Raw genomic sequence first — 22,512 nt, forward strand, 5'->3', positions numbered from 1 at the left:
TGGTTTAAAAGAGCTCTTTAACCTCTTTTATCAAGGATAAATAATTACTATGCTTTTGTGCCACCAAAAGACTTAAGTTTCTTTTAGATGAGGAGCCCTGCTGGCGCAGTGGTTAAGCACTCAGCTGCCAACCAAAAGGTCAGCAATTCAAATCCACCAGCCCTCTGCGGAAGAAAGATGTGGCGATCTGCTTCCAAAATGATTACAGCCTTGGAAACCCTATGGGCCAGGTTCTACTCTGTCCTACAGGGTCACTATGAGTCAGAATTGACTGGGCGGGCAATGGCTTAAGGTAAATTCTTCCCCCCGCCACAATTAACAATTTTACTTTTGCAATCTACATCGCAGGTAAGATAGAAAGGCCATGACTCTAAAGAGATAATACAACATGATGATATTTAGCTTATGGATGCAGATTACATAGCGGTGAAAGGAAAAATTCATTCACCCAGGACTGATTTTCCAACTCTAAATGCTTCAAGTCAGAATACAGTAGGCAAGATAAATGTTTAAGCTGTGCTTTTCAGTGAAAAACACTGGAAGAAACAGAACTGAAATCTAATGTTATGATATTGATATTGAAAGAAAAAAAGCACTAAAGTTTAAAATCATCATCTTATGAGCTTGACCTTTCACTTTTAACATTTCAAAAGTACATAGTATATATCCCATACCCAAAAAAAGAATTACAATACACTAAGTTTACCCACATCAGCTCATTTAATCCTAATAACAAAACAAAGGGTAGGTAACCCATGTCGGTATTTCACATGATATGAAACTGAAGCTTAGAGAGAATAAGAAATTAGAACTAGGGCACACAGATTGCAAATTCACTCTGGTAAATAAACACTCAATTATTAGAACCGTTTTTATTACAAATAAGTAAATCTGAACATAAAAATTTTCCCAATAAAATTTACTGTAAATAATATTTGAGTATCTAATTAAGTCTTTATCTTATGCTTTTATGTAAGGTATTTTCCAATTTCAGTTCTGTATAATGCTGGAATGTACTTACCATGTTACATGGAAAGCCTGTCGACATCCATGTTTGTTACATGTCATGCAAGCACCAGTAGCCGCTTTGCTTTCTCTTCCTTGTTCATCACAAATGTAGCAAGTCTTACAGTAGAGAAACAAAAAATAAATAAATAAAAACTATACAAGTGCTTAATATGAATCTGAATTTTACAATTATCTTCAGAAGTCAAGATCAGATTTACTATTTAACCTACTTTGCTTCAATGAATTCCTTTTCTCTGACAATAATCTAATTTTTGCAAACAATATAAACATGAAAACATAAACAACAAACATACAGGTCACAGTACTAGTAACAATTCACGACGGCACTGTCTTACTTAGACTCAAAAAAGGAGAATGTTCACAGGCACTGAGGCCGGGAGCCAATACATGATCTACCGTATCTCATTCTTTAAAACTTCCTCATCGATACTGAACTGATCCCTGTAACAAGGGTGTCAAAAAGAGGTTTATCTTCCCTCTCTGTTGGAATAAGTGAATATAAGGGCATTTGATATAGGAAGTTGGCCCCTAAGAAACAAAGGGCACCCCTTTATGAGTAAGGAAGATTTAGGCCACTCTATCTACAAAAAATTCCCAAGGAATTCCACAAGGGCTGTCATTCAGCTCTGCCAACCTGACATGCTGGGCCAGAAAGGAAGACATTTTAGCTAATAAACAGGTCAGGAGTGCCCTAAGAGGTACAGATCAATGAACACTCCCAGCAGCTTCGATTGAGATCTGGTTCATTTTCCAGCTGAAAATAGCTGATAGACAGTGCCACCTTTTAATAACTCAAAACTATGGCTGTTCATGTGATAAAAGACCGAGTTACATAAATGGCATCCATGAGTATCAGTGTAAAATGAATAAAATTATCAGCTGATAATTTTATCAGTTGCACAACATGAAGAATGTAAGCAATATCACTGAATTACACATTAGAAAATTTTAAAATAGCAAATGTTTTCTTGCGTATATTTTCACCACTACAAAAAAATTACCAGTTGACTGCAAGTTGGATATACAAAAATGAATTATTAGACTGCACACAATCAGGTGATAACTTCCTAAGCAGAAACCAACTTCAAAATAGTATAACCAAGCCAACTTCAATGGGACTACATGCATTCTTAAGAGATTTTATTGCACTCTGCACTGAGGTACCAGGTAACACCATTTTGCAATATTTTACAAGCGTATAGTTGGGTTCTAAAAAGCTTAATATCTGGTTGAGTAAATGATTCCAGCTCCCTTGTTGAAAAACAGGGACTCTCCAACTGAATTAAATTACAAAAATCATTTTATACCTTCAAAAAAGCACAAGCCCAAGTTACAACAAAACCAACCCGTATACACAGAACAGGAACACCTACGTTCAAATTAAAAGAAGAAAGGATAAAAAAAATTATAATGGAAGAACTTAACATACATCTTTTAGCCCACAAATGATCAAGTAAATTAAAAAAAAAAAAAAGACAAAGCAGATTGAAACAATAACATTTTACATAGCAAAAATCAGGAAAACATTCTAAAGTAACTGAACTCAAGGGGAGACACACTCCCCTCCACCAAGGAGTGACTATCCACCACTCAGAACTCAGACTATCCACCAATGGCAGAGCGTGAGAGGAAGCTAGGGCTCCCATGTAAGCAATTAAGAAGAAATGAGCTAAATTTTTAACTAATTGCTAAAGTCTGGTTGTGGGTTACTGTGATAATATAGAACCACTGGGAACCTTTACTCAGGAGTTCTTTTCTGTGGATTTTCACAAGGGGTTCATGGGGAAAATTGAAGGCGTGGAGACAAACCAGAAAGAATTTCCCTTGATGGTGCAGGCATGAAGGAGGGGATCATGTACCACTGAGGTAAAGACATGCCAAGACCTTTCTCTCAAAGGCCTTGAGACTCTGAGGAATTGCCAGCAAACCCTGTCACATCCAAAAAAAAAAAAAAACACATCCAAGGCATAGGTAAAAATCCACTGTGGTTTGGGGAAGGACAAGGAAAAAAATTTTTCAGTCTTGAGGAAGGGGCATGTAGTATGATTGATTACATTTGTGTGGCCTTTCTAGCCATGGTCTGTGGCTCCTACTCAGGTGATTGGGTGGGACTGTGTAATAAGGTGGCTGTGGCCTAGCAAGAGGATTGGTCAGTTTTGCCTTAAAAGAGAGCCGATGCCAGAGCAGAGTGGAGAATCCCAGCATTACCAAGGAAGAACAGCCAGGAGTAGAAAGTATGTCCTTTGGACCCGAGATCCCTGAGCTGAGAAGCTCCTAGAAGCAGAAGATCAAAATAAAGACAGAGAAAGAGAGAGAGAAGGCAAGCTGAAACCCTTAAGACAGTGAAGTGGTAGCAGGAGAGTGCTGGCAACAAGAGACTGCCTGGTAGGATTCCCAGCCGAGACCACACAGAGAGAAAGCTGAGTGCCTCTGGGGAGAGGCCTAGGGCCAGGAAGTGGCATGCCTGTGAGTATGAGCAAGGTTGGGAAGAGGCTGTCCTGAAGAAAGAACTGTAACCTGCGTGTTCCTGAGTCTGAATTTTAACAGTTACTTCCCTTATAATAAACGCCATAATCGTGAGTAAGGTCTTCTAGTTCTGTGTGGCCACTACAATGAATTACTGAACCCAAGAGAGAAACTGAGAGAGTGCTGTGTGAGGGGCGGGGCAAGAAAAATTCATGGCCCAAGATTTGTAACACTATAAAAGGTATTCCAGCACTGGGGGAGGGGCACTAACCTCTGTTTCTCAAGATCTTCCACAGATATAACACAGGGCCTACCAACTACTGAGGCTGGACCAAAATTACAGAGAAACTTCCACGCCCCCACAATCAGATAACAATAACACCCTAACACTAGAGGAGGGGCAAAAGTTGAACAGGGATAACTGAAAGCCGAGGTTAAACACAAACATTATGAAAGACCCTCAAACACTCTAGCCCCTAACGTAAGAACAGTACATGTTGTTAGTTGCCACAGAGTTGATTTCAACTCATGGCGACCCCATGTGCACACAGTAGAACTGTTCCATAGGGTTTTCAAGGCTGTGACCCTTCAGAAGTAGTCTACCAGGCCTGTCTTCCTAGGTGCCTGTTATGCCAATCCAGCACAACAACAAAACCCAAAGCCAGCTCAACTCCTGACTAGATTGACTCACTCCCCCACACTTAACTGCCTGAAAGAGGTATGGCCATTTCCAGGAATAAATACTATGTGCTTCAGTGTAGGGTGAGCAACCATCCTGGTTATCCCAGGACTGTCCTGATTTTGAAACTAAAAAGTCCATGCTCTAGGAAATCCCTCAGTCCAAGGCAAATCAGGACGGTTGGTCACCCTACTTCGCCTCACCTGTTCTACATTAAGATGTCTGACATTCAATCAAAACATACGGGAGGTACACCCTAAAAAAAATTCCTTTGTCAGAGTCTGACCCAGAAAAGATTCGCGTGTTGGAACTATCAAACAGTTACTTTAATTTAAAATAATAAGATTAATATGTTAGAGGGTCCAATGCAAAACGTAGATATCATGAATGAACAGACAGGAATTTCAGCAAAAAGTAAGAAATGATAAAAAAAAAAAAAAAAAGTTGAATAGAAATGCTAAAAACATTATCAGAGATAAGAAAATTCTCTGTTAGCTCATTAATAGACTTTGACATAGCAGAAGAAAGAATACGTAAACTTAAATATAGGTCAACAGACAATGGCTGAATGGATAAACAAAATATGGTACAGATATATAATGGAATGGAAACCCTGGTGGCGTAGTGGTTAAGTGCTACAGCTGCTAACCAAAGGGTTGGCAGTTCGAATCTGCCAGACGCTCCTTGGAAACTCTACGGGGCAGTTCTACTCTGTCCTACAGGGTCGCTATGAGTCGGCATCAACTCAACGGCACTGGGTTTGGTTTTTGGTTTTTATACAATGGAATACTACTCAGCCAGTAAGAGAAATGAAGTCTTGATACATGCTACAATATGGATGGAGCTAGAAGACATGCTGAGTGAAATAAGTCCATCAGAAAAGGCCAAATATTTTATGACCTCACTTATATAAATTTTTTTTCTTACATAAACAGGCAAATGTATAGAGACCAAGGTTTCTTGAGCTTACGAGGGGAGGACAGAAGAGGAAAAGGGGGAGTTATCGCTTACAGAGTACTGAGTTTTGATTTCCAGTGATGGAAAAATTACATGGATTAAAGATAGGGTTGCACAGCCAATTAATGTTAAGTGCTGTCAATAAGTTGTACACCTGTAAAAAGTTGATTTGGCCAAAGTTCTGTGATAGATGTATTTACAAAAGCGAAAACAAGAGTAGCTGCTAAGTCTGCTCATGTACAACCAAGCATCTCATGGGATTCGATTCCTTGGTCTGGAGATTTAGGTTCACGGTTTCATGGGACATCCTAGTTAACTGCCCTAATATCCTACTTAATGCTTTCGTTCCACCTCCTAGTTCACCGCATAGTGCCTGGGGTTTTAAAAGCCTGCAAGCAGCCATCCAAGGCACAATTGGTCTCTATGCACCTGGAACTACAGGAGAAAGAGAATCAAGAGTAGGAGGAAGAAATGGAACATGTGGCTAATTGCCTCCATGAATAACTGCCTGTTTTGCCACGAGACCAGAAAAACTGGATGGTGCCCAGCTACCATTACTGAACATTCTGATCAAAGATTCTATAGAAGAATCCTGATCAAAAGGGGAAACAGGCTGAAAAGAATTAGAAACTCTCATGGAATTCAGAATTTCTAGAGCTTTGGAAAGCTGGATGAACCTCTAAAGCTACTGCCCTGAGATAATCTTTAAACCTTAACCAAAAATATCCCCTGAAGTCTTCTTAAAACCATAGATTTAACTAGTAAAGATGTCTGCCTTCAGCACTGTGCTCTTTTAAGGTTTATCTATCTGGGATCTAACTAACAACAGCAACTCAAAGGATTAGACAGGAAATTTACAGGGCAATGAGTTTACGTTAATAGAGAAGAACAACTCAGAAAAGGAAGGTGAGAATGGGTGCACAACTTGAAGAATGTAATCACTGAATTGTACATGTAGAAACTGTTAAATTATTGTATGTTCTGCTGTGTATATTCCCAACACAATTATTTAAAAAAAAAAAAAAGGGCAACAAAAGTTACACCCCTCCCCCCCCAAAAAACACAAAAACTAAAAAAAAAAAAAAAAAAACACAGCATGAAAATATCAAATGATGAAACATACACGTAAAAGAACTCAGGTCAACTTGAAGAGGTAGCCACTGGCTAAAGGTCGGCAATTTAAGCATCAATAAGGAGAATAATTTCCATAGAATGAAACACATCAAATACGTTTAAACCCATGAGTTCATAACAGTATTTTAAAATCAGCTAATTGGTCTTCACTGAAGGACCTAGTAAACTTATTGTTTTGAAAACTGGTAATGAAGAAAATCAAGCATGCATCCTGCCTTTCTTGTAGAACAGTACCACTGGGTAACTGAATGGAAGATCAGAAAAAGATTCTCTATATAGAAGTATTTGGCTAATAAATGAGGAGGGAATGGTAAAATAGCATTTTCCAACTCCTAAAGAAATAATGGACCAGGCATTGAGTAAACAGTTAACATCACAAAAAGAGGGATAATCAAACAGCATATGCTTCCTGATCAAAGTACATACCACCATCTACGTAACAGCGTTGCGAAAACCAAAAACAAAGAAGCAGCAAGAGAAAGCTAAATTGGAAATCCTCTAGATCAGGGACAGAGAAACTATAGCCTCACAATCTCAGTACCTGACTTTGTAAATAAGATGTTATTCGGAAATTTGTTTATTTATTGTCTATGACTGCTCCTGCACTACGAACACATAGCTTTGTACCAGCTGGCCTTACACAGGGTCACTATGAGTCAGAATCAACTCAAAAATGTGTGTCTATGAGTACTATGTGTTTTCTTTAAACAAGCAAAGGTGAAACGCAAAGTGAAAAACACGCTGGTACGCTGCTGTTGTTCGCCGCCAGGGAGTCAGCTCCCAACTCATGGTGACCCCAACACACAGTGGGAGGGTGCATCATCCTCATGATTAAACCCGTTAACCCCTTGCCATCATTAGTATTACTATCTAAAGAGCTAATAAACGTAGAAAATTTAACAGTTTAAACACACAGACAATTCACAAGAATACTACTCTGATTACCTGAGAAATAAAAATAAAAATAGTTTGATTATCTAAACAGTAAACATTAAAAATGATGAAAAACTCAGTGTAGCCAATGGTGTGATAAAAGTATCATTTTCATATATTATCAGACAGTTATATAAAACTGACAAACAATGAAGCAGTATTATCAGAACTTTATAAATACAGGCTATGACACAACAATTTTAATTCTAGATTTCTGGCCAAAAGAAATATTCCAAAACACAGAAAAGGCAAGATTTTTATCACTCTTTTAGTTATGAAATAAAATAGCTGACTGATCTTCAATATCCAATATCCAATAATACGGGAATGGTTAAGCAAACTACAACATAAACATGAGAGAGAATTTCAGTCATTCCAAATTCAGAGCCAGAGATTAAACCTGTACATATAACTCTTTTCCCATTAACAGACAAAAAAAGTTTAGAAGAAAACATACCAACATATTAAACATGTTTTTATACTACATTTTTTATTAAATGTATAATTAAATTTATCACTTACTGATGCAATCCAAAATTTGGTAATCCTCGTCATTACTGTCAAACAGTTTGAGAGTCTATGGGAGTGTATTCTATGATCCCCCAGAGAGTATATGCAGAATGCTGCATGTTATATGATATTCGGGGTGTGTATTATTCTGGGGATAGATTCTTTATGTTTTATCAGACTCCTGAAGACCCAAAAAAGGTTAAAAACTATTAGTTCAGAAAAATCTGACATGTCTTCGGAGTATCTCACCCTGGCAATCTGAATCAGCGTATGTGACTTGGCATATGTACATCAAAAAGCTTTACAATTTATAGGCTTTTTTATATTTGTTTAAATATTACATTTATGGAACATGAAACTAAAGATTACACATTTTAAAGTTCCTAGACAACCCATACCTCCCCTCCCTTCCTAGAAATTAACCTCTTGATGGTATGAACAGTTTATCTAGGTGAACATGGCTTCTGAAGCCAGATGATTAGACCAGGTTTGCTATTTTGAAAATTTAGAACTGGGACAACTTTGTCAATGACCTATGGGGAATGCAGCTAAAATGGCAAGTAGAATTAGAGATTACATGTAGGTAGATGAGTGAGCAGAAACAGACTATAGACAGAACAGACTCCAAAATCCTCATCAAAGATGGGTTCACAGTATCAAGATTCTGACTTTTTACTCCGAAGTCCAACTCCCCACATAGTTGTGAGCCTCCCTATTTGTAGCCTTTCAGTCAACCCCATTTATACTTTAGCTACTTTTAGTAAATTTCATTTCTGCCTAGACAACGTCTTTACCCTTAAATTCAACACCCTATTACAATATTGTTTCTATAAAGAAACCAAATTTGTTCAATTTGTCTTGTTTTGATATCATGTTCCCAGTAACATAATTTCCTTTTTAAGTAAGAGTTTTTAATAAAGTCTTATCTCCTGACCAATTATACTTAGCTGATTATATTATATAAACACCTATCAATCTAAGAGTACCCAAGAAACCAAAAAAACAAGAAAAAAACTGATGTAATTAGTAAATTTTAAGAGAGATTAGAGAGTTTAATCCCACAAACAATTTTAAGCTAACTATTTCGTATTTCCATTTTCAGAAATTTAGATTGGAATACTTGCTGCCTTTGGAACTAAAAGAAGCAAAGACATGGCACTTTGAGGGAAATTGTATTGCCAATCTTCCACAGACCATAGGCTTCTAATCCTTGAAACTGTGGAGAGAAAGACGGCAACCAGAAGTAAAGATGAACACAGAGGGACAAAACACACATAGGAAAAATAAGTTACTATTTCCTGAGAAACAATACAGAGGTGTGAGTGTATGTGTTGGGGGCGGGGGAAGGGACAAATAGGCAAAGACAAAAACAGACACCAAATAGGGAAACTGGAAATAAAACTCAGCTGAGGTACCAAAAGTATAAAGGGATTTTTTCTACAGGGATAACTGTAAAACTGTTTCAAACTACCAACTATTAGATGCTACACGATATTATACCATAATTGGTCTGGCACACTGATACTGACAGGTTTTTTTACACTTTTGCTCAAAAATCCTGGTCATTGATTTTTTCTTTCCATATATATACATATATAGGTTTTGCTTTTCCAAATGACTCTATTCTCCAGAAAAAAGCACTTAAGTGCTCATCTTAGCACTAGTATCAAGCGCCAAGCAAAACCAAACATGTATTAGGTATCTACGAAAGCAAATATCCAATGCTTCAGTAGGAAAGTGAATTACATCTTGAGTCCTCATTATCATTTTGTTAATACACACCAACAAACAACTGGTGGACAGAAAACTTTTTTACAAACAGGGTACTAACAAGTCCCACCAACATAAGCCAAGAATTTATAAACTTAGTGTCTTTGTTCTAAAAGATGCTTCAAATAACTCACCACACACACACACTCACTCTCTCTCTCTCAGGTGGTGATGATGTGCCTAGTACTTCTTGAAACTAAAAAGTCGCTCTGACTTTTCTTCCTCCCTCACCTTCTCTGCCACACAAAACTGTATCACCAGGCCCTGTCACTGGAACTTCTTACATATTACTTGAATGTCTCTGTCCCCTCTTCTTCGTAATACTCTACTACTTCAAACCCTTGTTATTATCTCTTGGAACATGGCAACCTCCTAAATAGTGTCTACGTACCTATTTATGTCTGTTCTGTCTCCCTCTCCCAATCTTCCTTCTACCCACCCATTAGAATGATGGATCTGAGCATATTCCTCCCAAGTATAAAAGCCCTTCTACAGGGATAAAGTTCAAGCTCCTTAACATGATATATGAGGCCCTAGAAAATCTGGTCCTTGACAACCTCTCTCAGCATTCCACATATCACATTCAAGGTCCTAGCAATACTCTCCTTCTCCCTCACCACCATCCCTCCTTTCTCTTCCTCTCATCATACCTGCTTTTTCCCACTTCAAAGCTTTTGCTCTGTGAGACTGTAACATTAATAGCACTCATGTGCTCCCTTGCTTCTCCTCCATCGCAGCCAACACCTGGAGGCCTCTGACTCTTTAAGATACAGAAAGGCTGCAACCTTTTCTAAGACACCTTTCCTCTTCTTCCTCAACCCTATTAGACTAGGTTAAGTGAATTTTCTCTGTACTTCTAGAAGACTTGCACATATGACACTGTTCAACAATCACTGATTTGTAATAAAAAAAAAAAAAATTTTTTTTTTTGGGGGGATCTATATTCCTAATGCTTTCACTAGTTCTTGGTACATATAACAGGGCATTCCATAAATGTTGACTAGATGAATGGATGGATAAATGAGTGAGACGTTTAGCTCCACCATCTATCTGAACCTCATTTTTAAATGGTACCAGGGACTCTTAGAACTCCTGTTACTAAAAAAAAAAAAAAAATTTTTTTTTTTTTTTTTTTTTAGTAACAGGAGTTCTAAGAGTCCCTGGTAATACAACATTTGATCGCTTTGACGCCAAACGAATGGTAAGTGGTTTAAAAACACCCACAGTTCCAGATGTAAAAGGCCTATATAAAGAAAACTACAAAGTACTACTACAAAAAACTAAAAAGGACCTACTTAAGTGGAAAAACATACCTTGCTCATGGATAGGAAGACTTAACATAGTAAAAATGTCTATTCTACCAAAAGCCATCTATACATACAATGCACTTCTGATCCAAATTCCAATGACATTTTTTAATGTGATGGAGAAACAAATCACCAACTTCATACGGAAGGGAAAGAAGCCCCGGATAAGTAAAGCATTACTGAAAAAGAAGAAGAAAGTGGGAGGCCTCACTCTACCTGATTTTAGAACCTATTATACAGCAACAGTAGTCAAAACAGCCTGGTACTGCTACAACAAGAGGCACATAGACCAATGGAACAGAATTGAGAATCCAGATATAAATCCATCCATATATGAGCAGCTGATATTTGACAAAGGCCCAGTGTCAGTTTATTGGGGAAAAGATAGTCTTTTTAACAAATGGTGCTGGCATAACTGGATATCCATTTGCAAAAAAATGAAACAGGACCCATACCTCACACCATGCACAAAAACTAACTCCAAGTGGATCAAAGACCTAAACATAAAGACTAAAACGATAAAGATCATGGAAGAAAAAATAGGGACAACGTTAGGAGCCCTAGTACAAGGCATAAACAGAATACAAAACATTACAAAAAATGACGAAGAGAAACCAGATAACTGGGAGCTCCTAAAAATCAAACACCTATGCTCATCTAAAGACTTCACCAAAAGAGTAAAAAGGCCACCTACAGATTGGGAAAAAATTTTCAGCTATGACATCTTCGACCAGCACCTGATCTCTAAAATCTATATGATTCTGTCAAAACTCAACCACAAAAACACACACAACCCAATCAAGAAGTGGGCAAAGGATATGAACACACACTTCACTAAAGAAGATATTCAGGCAGCTAACAGATACATGAGAAAATGCTCTCGATCATTAGCCATTAGACAAATGCAAATTAAAACTATGATGAGATTCCACCTCACTCCAACAAGGCTGGCATTAATCCAAAAAACACAAACTAATAAATGTTGGAGAGGCTGCGGAAAGACTGGAACTCTTATACACTGCTGGTGGGAATGTAAAATGGTACAACCACTCTGGAAATCTATCTGGTGTTTTCTTAAAAAGTTAGAAATAGAACTACCATACAACCCAGAAATCCCACTCCTCGGAATATACCCTAGAGAAATAAGAGCCTTCACACGAACGGATATATGCACACCCATGTTTATTGCAGCTCTGTTTACACCAGCAAAAAGCTGGAAGCAACCAAGGTGTCCATCAACGGATGAGTGGTTAAATAAATTGTGGTATATTCACACAATGGAATACTACGCATCAATAAAGAACAGTGACGAATCTGTGAAACATTTCATAACATGGAGGAACCTGGAAGGCATTATGCTGAGCAAAATTAGTCAGAGGCAAAAGGACAAATATTGTATAAGACCACTATTATAAGATCTTGAGAAATAGTATAAACTGAGAAGAACACATACTTTTGTGGTTACAAGGGAGGGAGGGAGGGTGGGAGAGGGTTATTTACTGATTAGTTAGTAGATAAGAACTGCTTTAGGTGAAGGGAAGGACAATACTCAATACACGGAAGGTCAGCTCAACTGGACTGGACCAAAAGCAAAGAAGTTTCTGGGATAAACTGAATGCTTCAAAGGTCAGCGGAGCAAGGGCGGGGGTTTGGGGACTATGGCTTAAGGGGACTTCTAAGTCAATTGGCAAAATAATTCTATCATGAAAACATTCTGCATCCCACTCTGATATGTGGCGTCTGGGGTCTTAAATGCTAACAAGCGGCCATCTAAGATGCATCAATTGGTCCCAACCCACCTGGATCAAAGGAGAATGAAGAACACCAAGGTCACACAATAACTATGAGCCCAAGAGACAGAAAGGGCCAGAGGAACCAGAGACTTACATCATCCTGAGACCAGAAGAACTAGATGGTGCCCGGCCACAACCGATGACTGCCCTGACAGGGAGCACAACAGAGAACCCCTGAGGGAGCAGGAGATCAGTGGGATGCAGACCCCAAATTCTCATAAAGAGACCAGACTGAATGGTCGGACTGAGACTAGAGGAATCTCGGTGGTCATGGTCCCCAAACCTTCTGTTGGCCCAGGATAGGAACCATTCCCGAAGACAACTCATCAGACATGGAAGGGACTGGACAATGGGTTGGAGAGAGATGCTGATGAAGAGTGAGCTACTTGTATCAGGTGGACACTTGAGACTGTGTTGGCATCTCCTGTCTGGAGGGGAGATGGGAGGGTAGAGAGGGTTAGAAACTGGCAAAATCGTCATGAAAGGAGAGAGTGGAAGGGCTGACTCATCAGGGGGGAGAGTAAGTGGAAATATGGAGTAAGGTGTATATAAGCTTATATGTGACAGTCTGACTTGATTTGTAAACGTTCACTTAAAGCTCAATAAAAATTATTAAAAAAAAAAACACCCACAGTTCCATGGGAGAAAGATCTGGCGATCTAGTCCCATAAAGGTTATGGCCTAGAAAACCCTATGGGGCAGTTTTACTCTGTCCTAAAGTGTCACTATAAGTCAGAATAGACTGGATAGCATACGACAGCAACAGGATTTCTAAGCATCATAGAGAATATTTAATGGGTTAAGCATTTTTTCAACTAGATACTAAAATAGATAAAATTTTCTTGATAGCTATCCACCACTATTCCTTTTGAAAAGAAAAATAAGGGGAGGTTAGGCTAGCCATTTCTAAGATTTCCTCTAGCTTTAAAGCTTTTACAATTGAATGAAACAATGTTCTTTTATTCCTACTTATTTTGCAAAGACTTATCAACTCCTTGTGATGTCCTACTAAACTCCTTAGGCAAAAATAATCACTCCTTCCATTATGTTCTCTTAACACTCCATTCAGAATTATTACTAATCAGTAACCAGTTGCCATGAAGTCTACATAGTACAGTTAGTCTTTTCCTGCAACTTTTCCATTATTTATTTGCTTAACTATCTTTCTAATTAAAATCAGTCTCACATGGAAAGAAACCCTTTATTTCATGCATCTTTTAATTCCTGTTATCTAGCATAGTGCAGGAAACTCCGGTAGCATAGTGGTTATGGTTAAGTGCTACGGCTGCTAACCAAAGGGTCAGCAGCTCAAATCCACCAGACACTCCTTGGAAGCTCTATGGGGCAGTTCTACTCTGTCCTACAGGGTCACTATGAGTCAGAATTGATTCGACGGCACTGGGTTTGGTTTGGTTTTGGTTTAGCACAATGCATGATACAAACTAGGCCTTCATGAAGTGCCCAGTAAATTAGTATGTTCTCGAATTATTCTTTACTATCATCCATTAAAGATTGGTATCTTCCAAAACTCAACAATTTCTTTTCCAGTTGTTCCAATTGTTTCAGATATGCATGCCCATATTATTGCTGTTGCTAGTTGCTATCAAGTTACTCCGATACACGGTGACAAATGCATAACAGAATGAAATGTTGCTCAGTCCTGCGCCATCTTCACGATCGTTGGTACGTTCGATTCCACTGTTACAGTTACAGTGCCCGTATTAGCCATACTGAATGTAAATGAACAGAATATTACCATTAACTTTTTAAAGTTAACTATGACAAATCATAACCCAAAAAAATCCAGGAGTCATATACAGCAACCATGTAAAAGACAAACTGCAAAAAGGAAAGAAATGACAAAAAGGACAGAAAAAAAACTTGATGGAAGGATACACCATGTTTCTGTAAGGGGAAGATTCAATATTGTAAAAAGATCGATTTGTCCCCAAAATAACATTTAGTTATAACTCCAGTCTAATCAAAATTCCATTTTTGTTAGTCCTAATGTTCATCTGCAAAAATAAATACATGACGATGTTTGTTCTGCCATGTACTAAAAAGTGCCAGAGCTATATTAATTTAAAATAGTGTGGTACTATTAAAAGAACAAACATATCAGAGAAGCAGGAAAAAATCCAAAAACATACTCAAATATACCCAAGAATCTAGCAATGATTCAAACAGTATTTCAAGTCATTCTAGAAAAAAAGATCATTCAGTAGTAGTGTTGAAAAATTTCACTAACCATGTGGGAGAGGAAAAGGCCATTATATATTACATATTCTAAAATTAATTCTAGATGGGCAAAAGATTTATAAGGAGCCATGTGGTGTGATGGTTAAGCACTCAGCTGCTAACCGAAAAGAAAGGTGGACAGTTTGAACCCACCAGCCACTCCATGGGAGAAAGATGTGGCAATCTGCTTCCATAAAGATTACAGCCTTGGAAACCCTATGGGGCAGTTCTACTCTGTCCTATAGGGTTGCTATGAGTTGGAATCAACTCGATGGCAACGGGTTTGGTTTGGTTTAAAAGATTCGTATCTAATTTATTCATTCTTCATTCCACCTGCTCTCATTTCCTACTTTTTTGAATACTTTAGTCTTAAAGCTATTAGGTGGGGCCAAGCAAGGTAAGAGTTCATGCTGGGATGGGATGGCGGGGGGAGTCCAATACAAGTGTCAGAGTCCAAGTAGACCTGTCTCCCATGAAAAGGTTGTGGGTAAGGGTGGGGTCAGAGTAAGGTAAGCAGATCAACCACTGAGGTGTGAAAGAGTAGTGGTGGACTGAAGTTGAGTGTCAAATCCTTAGAAGGGTCAACAGGGCACCCACGCAAAAAAGTACCGGTAACAGAGTGGGGTGTGGAATCTGAATGAGGTAAGGATGACCTCTGCATGGGGCGGGAGTGGGGGGGGAGGTTTATAGCAGTAGATTTGTTATATACGGGAGGGATTGATCAAGGAAGTAAATATATTGAGGATAATGGGAGTCAGGTTTCTCATTGTCTGAAATGAGTCATAAATACAGAAAAGAAAAAATGAGAACGAACCTTGCGCTGTTGGAATAGATTTAGAGAAATCATAAGGAACTTCTGGTTTTCAATATGCAAGTAGCTACAGAAATAAATATGTGTGTATACGTACCTATAGTAGGAGCCCTGGTGGCACAGTGGTTAAAAGCTTGGCTGCTAAACAAAAGGTGGGCAGTTTAGATCCACCAGCCACTCCTTCAAAACCCTGTGGGGCCATTCTACTCTGTTCTAGAGTTGCTATGAGTCGGAGTCAACTCAATGGCAGCGGGCATATGTATCTACGTACATCCAATCAGGTATCATTGTTTTCTCACAGCTTACTATATACAGAAGTATAGAAAAAAATATAGATGTGAATGTGTATACATTTGTATCTCTGCATGTATATACACATATATATTTACCTAGCTATGCCCACACAGAGGGCCTGGGAGTAGCAGTAACTGATAATACCATTTTCCACTAAAAGGAACCAGGGATCTTTGGAGAAATGGTGATTCCAGGGCTAGAGGAGGAAAGGTACAATATGAGCCTGAAACATACTGTTGTGTCAGAAACAAGGGGTGCCCACAGAATGATAGAAACGTGTCAAAGTCACGGAAGTCAGTTTGAAGGAGTTCTACCAGCCCAACATGAGACAATTGCAGCATCAGAATAAACGACAGTAATGGAGTACAATCCATTAAAATAACAGTATTCATACGTCCATACTAACATATAATAACTGGAGAGTAGAAAAAGCTTTTCCTCACAGTGGACTGTCAACTGATGAATAAAAAAGAAATGATGGAATTAGAAAAGCACCACTTGTCATCAACCATAGTAATAAATTACTTGGTGATCTATTAATTCAGCTAAGAAACATCAATGGATACTAAAATTAGTGGATAAAAGTCTAATGAGGGACAGGATATTCACATACAAAGTACCTCCCCAAAAAACGCTTATTAGACTGTAAAGGGGAAAAAGATTAACCTCAGTGAAGAAACGTGACAGACACCACCCAAACCAAGTGATCAAGGTAGGTAACATCACCAATAATGGTAAAAACTGAAATCATGTACCAGCTATTAGGATGCAGTGAGAAGAACACAGCATCACTTACGTGATATTCCTGCCAAAAACATATAATTTAATCATGAGGAAACATCAGACAAATCAAAACTGAGGGACATTTTACAAAACAGATGACCTATCATCTTCACGAGTATTAAAGATATAAAAATCAAGGGAAGAGTAACATTTGAGATTAAAAGAGGCAATGAAATTTGTGATATTTCTGCTATGAAAGACATTACTGGGAAAACTGGGGAAACATAAATGAAGTCTGTACATTAAACGGAAATAATTTATTTATGTTAATTTCCTGATTTTGGTGTCTGTCTGGTTATTACACAGGAGAATGTCCTATAACATTCACAGGTAACAAGATGTTACATTGGCAAATTACTCTCAAATGGTTTAGTGGCAGAAGAGCTCTTTGTACTATTTCTGAAACCTTTCTGTAAATTTGTAATTGTCTCAAAATTCAAAGTAAAAACAAGCATTTTTTCAAAAATGAACTTTGAAAGTACTAAGGAAGTGTATACACATTAGGATAGAGAAAGAATTTTTATACATGACATCAAAGGCTGAAACAATAAAGATAAAATCATGTGAATTACATAGAAAATTTTTAACTTCTACACTAGAAAAAATTAACCTGCCAGAATACCAACAAAAAAAAACACAGAGACACAATGAAACTTAAAAACCAAATGTTAAATTATGGAGCAAAAACATATACAACAAGTACATACAGGACAAAACAATAATATCCATAATATTAAAAAAAAGAAAAGAAAAAGAAAAAACCATTACAATATTAAAATTAACAAAAAGATATGCAAGGTCAAAAAAAATCTTCAGGGGAGAAAAAAACAAATATATTTAACCTTACCAGATACTACTATTTTTTCACTAAAATATCAAGGATTTTTTTAAATAGTAATACACAGTTCACTTAAGAGACATAAGCTAATGAGCAATCTCACTCAATGTATCATTGGAGCTTTCAAAATGTTCTTCAGTTTTTGCACAGAAATTTTACCAGCTTGTGCTACATGCTGCATACCAAGCTAAGCATTTCTACAATAAGGGGTTGCTTGATTAAATTATGGAGCCATGGTGGCACAGTGTTATTTTTAAATGTACCTATATGCAAAAATTCACAGAAAAAATCTGAAACAGGCTAAATGATAAGGTTTAAGATGATTTTTGTCATGTACTTTTCTATATTTTTAACTTTTTAAAAATAAATAACTACATACTAAAAAGTTTTTTTTTTTTAAACACAAATATATCTGAAGCCTTAAAATTGGCTGCAACAACACTTTCTTCTGCACATGGAATAAATCAAAAGTTACCTTCAAATGAAATGGTGACACTATATTAAAAAGGGGAGCCCTGGTGGTACAGTGGTTACGAGCTACAGCAAGCTACAGCTGCTAACCAAAAGCTCAGCAGTTCGAATCCACCAGCCATTCCTTGGAAACTCTATGGGGCAGCTCTACTCTGTCCTATTGGGTCACTGTGAGTCGGAATCGACTCAATGGCAACGGCTTATACTAAAAAGCGCACTGGATAATACAAAAATATTGTAATATGCTGAAGAAAATAAAACCATAATATAAATTTACTAAATAAAGACATAGAAAGGAAAAAGCTCAAATATTAACTATGAATTTAAAGAATGGCAACAAAAATCATGTCTTAGGGTTGAAAATAACATTTCTTTTGTAAATAACATTCTGGTATGTTATTTTTCAAGAAATAATGTATAGTATCTTAACTACTATAAACCAAAAAGCCAAACCCTATACTAAATAATAATTAAAATTTAATAAAACCTTGATCCTTAAAAGAGCACAGAAGGTCTGAATACTTAAAGGATAAATCCAGTAAGAATCAAAATATCCTGTAAATGTTAGAATACTGAATTCTTGGATTGGTATGAAAGATCACAGAGGTCCGTCTGTTTTACTCTTTGTTTTGTAGTCATGTGACCTTCATCAAAACATTTTAATAAATGTAGTTTACCACAGTAATAATATTGCTTTGCAAATATCTCAATTCATTATTCAATGGTAGACTATAATTTTTTTAAAAATTCCCTTGAACTTCTCAGTTTTAAAAAAAAGTATATTCAAACAGTAATAAAATAATATTCACTCTACCTTATTATAACGATCATGTGGAACAGACTGTAAAACAATTGGTTCCATTGTAGAAACATTGGCAAATTGTACCTCTGGAATATACAGGGCACAAACCACATGAGCCCAACCTAAAAATAAATAAATAAGAATAATATCATTTACTTTTCAATAAAGCTTTTTCAAAGAAAAATACAATCATTAACCTTCTCAGGAGATCCTTTAAATGCCTATTTAAGTAAATGCACAACAAAGGAAGTATCAAATTCCCATAACTGACTTTTACTTCTACTGCATCAGAAGAGTCAAACCACTACTGATAAAGACTTCTTCATAATCTCTCCAATTATTACACACAGTAGCATAGATAAAGGGAAATACTTTTAAATTCAAATGCCAGGACTCACTGTTCTTATTTAATACCAGACTAAATAATTCAAACCAACTACTTCTGAGAACCTATAAAATATAGTTTAATACTTAGGTTTGAATACTTTACTCTTAACACACTTAAAAGTCAATACCAAATTTCTAATTTTTACTTTTATGTTAACATTTTAAACAAGTTTTAATATTATATTACAATTTGAATTTTTTTACTTAAAATCATTTAAGAATTAAAATTAATTTTATTACTTCTTTTAATTTGTAAAATGTGACTGAAGGTATCAAAGAGGGGACGTGGTAATGAAGAACTACCGGGCCCAAACTGGAAAAGGATGGAAGTCCAGGTAAGCAGGTACAGTTTTCAGCCCCTTTTGTACAGTGGACATCTGCCCATTCTAGAGGATGCAGCTATGAGGGTGAAAGGTGCTTCTGACAGCCTCAGAAGGCTAGTGGTACAGATATGGGAATCCATAAGCAATCAAAGAAGAAGGAAAACTCATCTCCCTATCCAATCCACCTCTCCCGCCCCCTTTAAACTGTAACACCAAAAGGCTGTAAGATTAAGATTCAGAGTAAACTAAAAACATACACAGGCCCTCATCAGTTTCAAAAGAGATGGCACCTGGGCTTTGACTGTTTCATCTGAAAGGTGACTAAGGGGATCCTAAACTACAAGTGTCCTTAGGCAACGGTCAGAAGCAAATACACATCCTCTCTGGAGAGTAACAGTACTACCTTGAGCTACAAATCATTTCTACAATTTGAAATAACTTTCAGCACAATAAAAAATATCAAGCACACGAGGAACAAGACAACATGAATGAAAACCAGCAAAAATAAGAAAACCAAAACAGTTCTGTATATTGCTATGTTGGAGTTATCAAATGTTGCTGGATGCCATCAAGTTGATTCTGACTCATAGCAACCCCATGTGACACAGTAGAACTGCCCTATAGGGTTTTCTAGGCTGTAATCTTTATGGGAACAGAGATGATTAGGGTCTTTCTCCTGCACAACAACTGAGTGAGTTTGAACTACCAACCTTTTGGTTAGCAACTGAGTGCTTAACCACTGAGCCACCAGGATTCCTTGAAGATAACAAATATAGACAGTAAAATTACTATGCTAATTATATTCAAATACACAGAAAATTGAAATTTTCTGCAAAGAACTGGAAACTATACTAATAAGTCAAACAAAAATTCCAGAACTGAGAAAATGAAATTAAGAAATCAATGAGTGAGATTAGCAATGGGTTAGCATGAACTAAAAGGTAACTAACAAGCTGCAAAACAGGTCAGAAGAATATACCCAGACTGTAAAACAAAAGACAAAGAAATGAAAAATTAAAAAAAGAGACAGGACACATGAAGAATACAGTAAATAGGTCTAACATGCACGTAATTGGAGTCCCAGAGGAATATGAGAGAGAAAACGGCACAAAACAAATATTTGAACTAATAATACCTAAAAACTTTCCAGAACTGATGAAAGACAAAAAAATGAAGAATAAAGAAATACTATAAACACCAGGAGAAATAAACATAAATCCACACCTAGACATGTTAGTAGACTACACAAAGCTAAGGAAATAGATTAAGATCTTTAAAATAATCCAAAGGCAAGCTCTAGGAACAACTGGGCAAACAAAAGAAAGAAATATCCTTAATGAGGTTCCTATTAAAGAGTACACGAAAGTATGTCCCTCAGGTAAAAAAAAAAATTATCCCAGGAATAAAACCAAAGATGAAGAAAAAAAATGAAAAACAATAATTGTGTGTAACAGATATTGGCTATATAAAATCAAAGTTAAATAGGGAATTTAACTTTTTATACAGCCAATATCTGTTCAATTTAACCCCACAATTCCACCCCAAGGTTTATACAAAAAAAAAAATTAAAACAAGGACACAAGAAGACATACAAGTGAATGTTCATAGCAGTATTATTCACAATACCCAAAAGGTGTAAACAAGTCCATCCAGGGGTACAGCAGTATAGTAGTACAGTTTTTTGTATAATATTGAAGCTTAGTTGGTATCCATATTACCAATATTGAAGCTTAGTTGGTATCCATTCATAGTAGGCTGTTATAAATTTAGGATGTTAATACCATCACCAGGGAAATCATCATGGTGCGATGGATAGCTTTTGTGTGGCTTTTCTTGCCATGGTCTTGTAACTCCCCACAAGTGATAGGGTGGGACTGCGCAAATAAATAAATTGTAGCTCACCGAGGGGCTTAGTCAGTTTTGCCATCCAGTAGGCTTAAAATGAGTCATCCCACAAGCGGGAAGATGATCTCACCACCACCAAGGAAGAGAAGCCAAGAGCAGAGCACGTCCTTTGGACCCGGGATCCCTGCGCTGAGAAACTCCTGAAACAAGGAGACCAAGAGAGAAAGAGCACTGTAACACTGAAGACAGGGAGCAGAGTGCCTTTGGGCACTTACCCGCAGAGCTAAAAGAGGTTTGTAACACTTGCTCGAGCAGGGTAGAAGCTGAGGGCCAGAGTGGTGTGCCTGCGGGCACAGCTGAGAAGAAGCTGTCCTGAGGGAAGAACCGTATCCTCAGAGTTCCTGAACGTGAACTGTAACCTGTAACGTCCCTAATAAACCCCATAAATGTGAGTATTGTCTGTGAGTTCTGTGTGACCACTGCAATGAACTATCAAACCCGGCAGAGGAGTACATAGTGCCATGGGAGGGATGACTGGTATCAGAATTGCTAAAAAAGGCAGATAGAGAAGGCAAGTCTGACCTTTGCCTCATAAGAATCAGCCTTGGGCTGCTGATTGTGATTCTCCTTCCACCTTATGAAGTTAGATGAGGTCAGAAACCACCGCCACATCATTCTTAAAACCCCAAAGAAAATACTTAAATATATACACGAAAGAAAATGAGAAGGGAATCAAGACAGCACTCTACAAAAAAAATCAAACTCGAAAGAAGTGGAGGAAAAAATAAACAAAAATTAACATCCTCAATAAACAAAAAAATACAGAAAACAAATACTAACGTAGCAGAAGTGAATACTTCTTTATCAATAATTCCATTCAATGTGAATAGATTAAACTCTTCAATCAGAAGACAGAGATGTGCAGAATAGAGATATATATAATGTTTACTGCCTTTCGCCATCCAGTAGATTCTCCTACTGACCCTACCGGACAGGGTAGAACTTGCCCATGGGTTTCGGAGGCTGTAATCTTTACAGACGCAGGCTGCCACATCTTTCTCCCTGGGAGCAGTTGGTAGGTTCGAACCACCAAACTTTCAGTTAGCAGCTGAGCATTTCATCACTGCGCACCCAGGACTCCA

The 22,512-nt window shown here is 37.4% G+C and overlaps 1 protein-coding gene across 14 annotated transcripts in view; it reads right to left on the reverse strand.

The window, feature by feature from the left end:
- MLLT10 (MLLT10 histone lysine methyltransferase DOT1L cofactor) overlaps positions 1 to 22,512 on the reverse strand; it is a 301,040-nt gene that overhangs the window by 141,352 nt on the left and 137,176 nt on the right. For 12 of the 14 annotated variants that reach the window (XM_049881865.1, XM_049881866.1, XM_049881870.1 and 9 more), the window contains 2 exons: positions 18,828 to 18,937; positions 1,022 to 1,125 (listed from right to left, as the gene is read on the reverse strand). In XM_049881865.1, the coding sequence (XP_049737822.1) occupies positions 1,022 to 1,125; positions 18,828 to 18,937 (214 nt within the window). Of the gene's footprint in view, positions 1 to 1,021; positions 1,126 to 18,827; positions 18,938 to 21,427; positions 21,571 to 22,512 lie in introns of those variants that run through there. The other 2 variants (XM_049881872.1, XM_049881876.1) reach the window with 2 other exon arrangements.

Source organism: Elephas maximus, chromosome 4, assembly GCF_024166365.1.
Source record: "Elephas maximus indicus isolate mEleMax1 chromosome 4, mEleMax1 primary haplotype, whole genome shotgun sequence".
Classification (NCBI taxonomy): Eukaryota; Metazoa; Chordata; class Mammalia; order Proboscidea; family Elephantidae; genus Elephas; species Elephas maximus.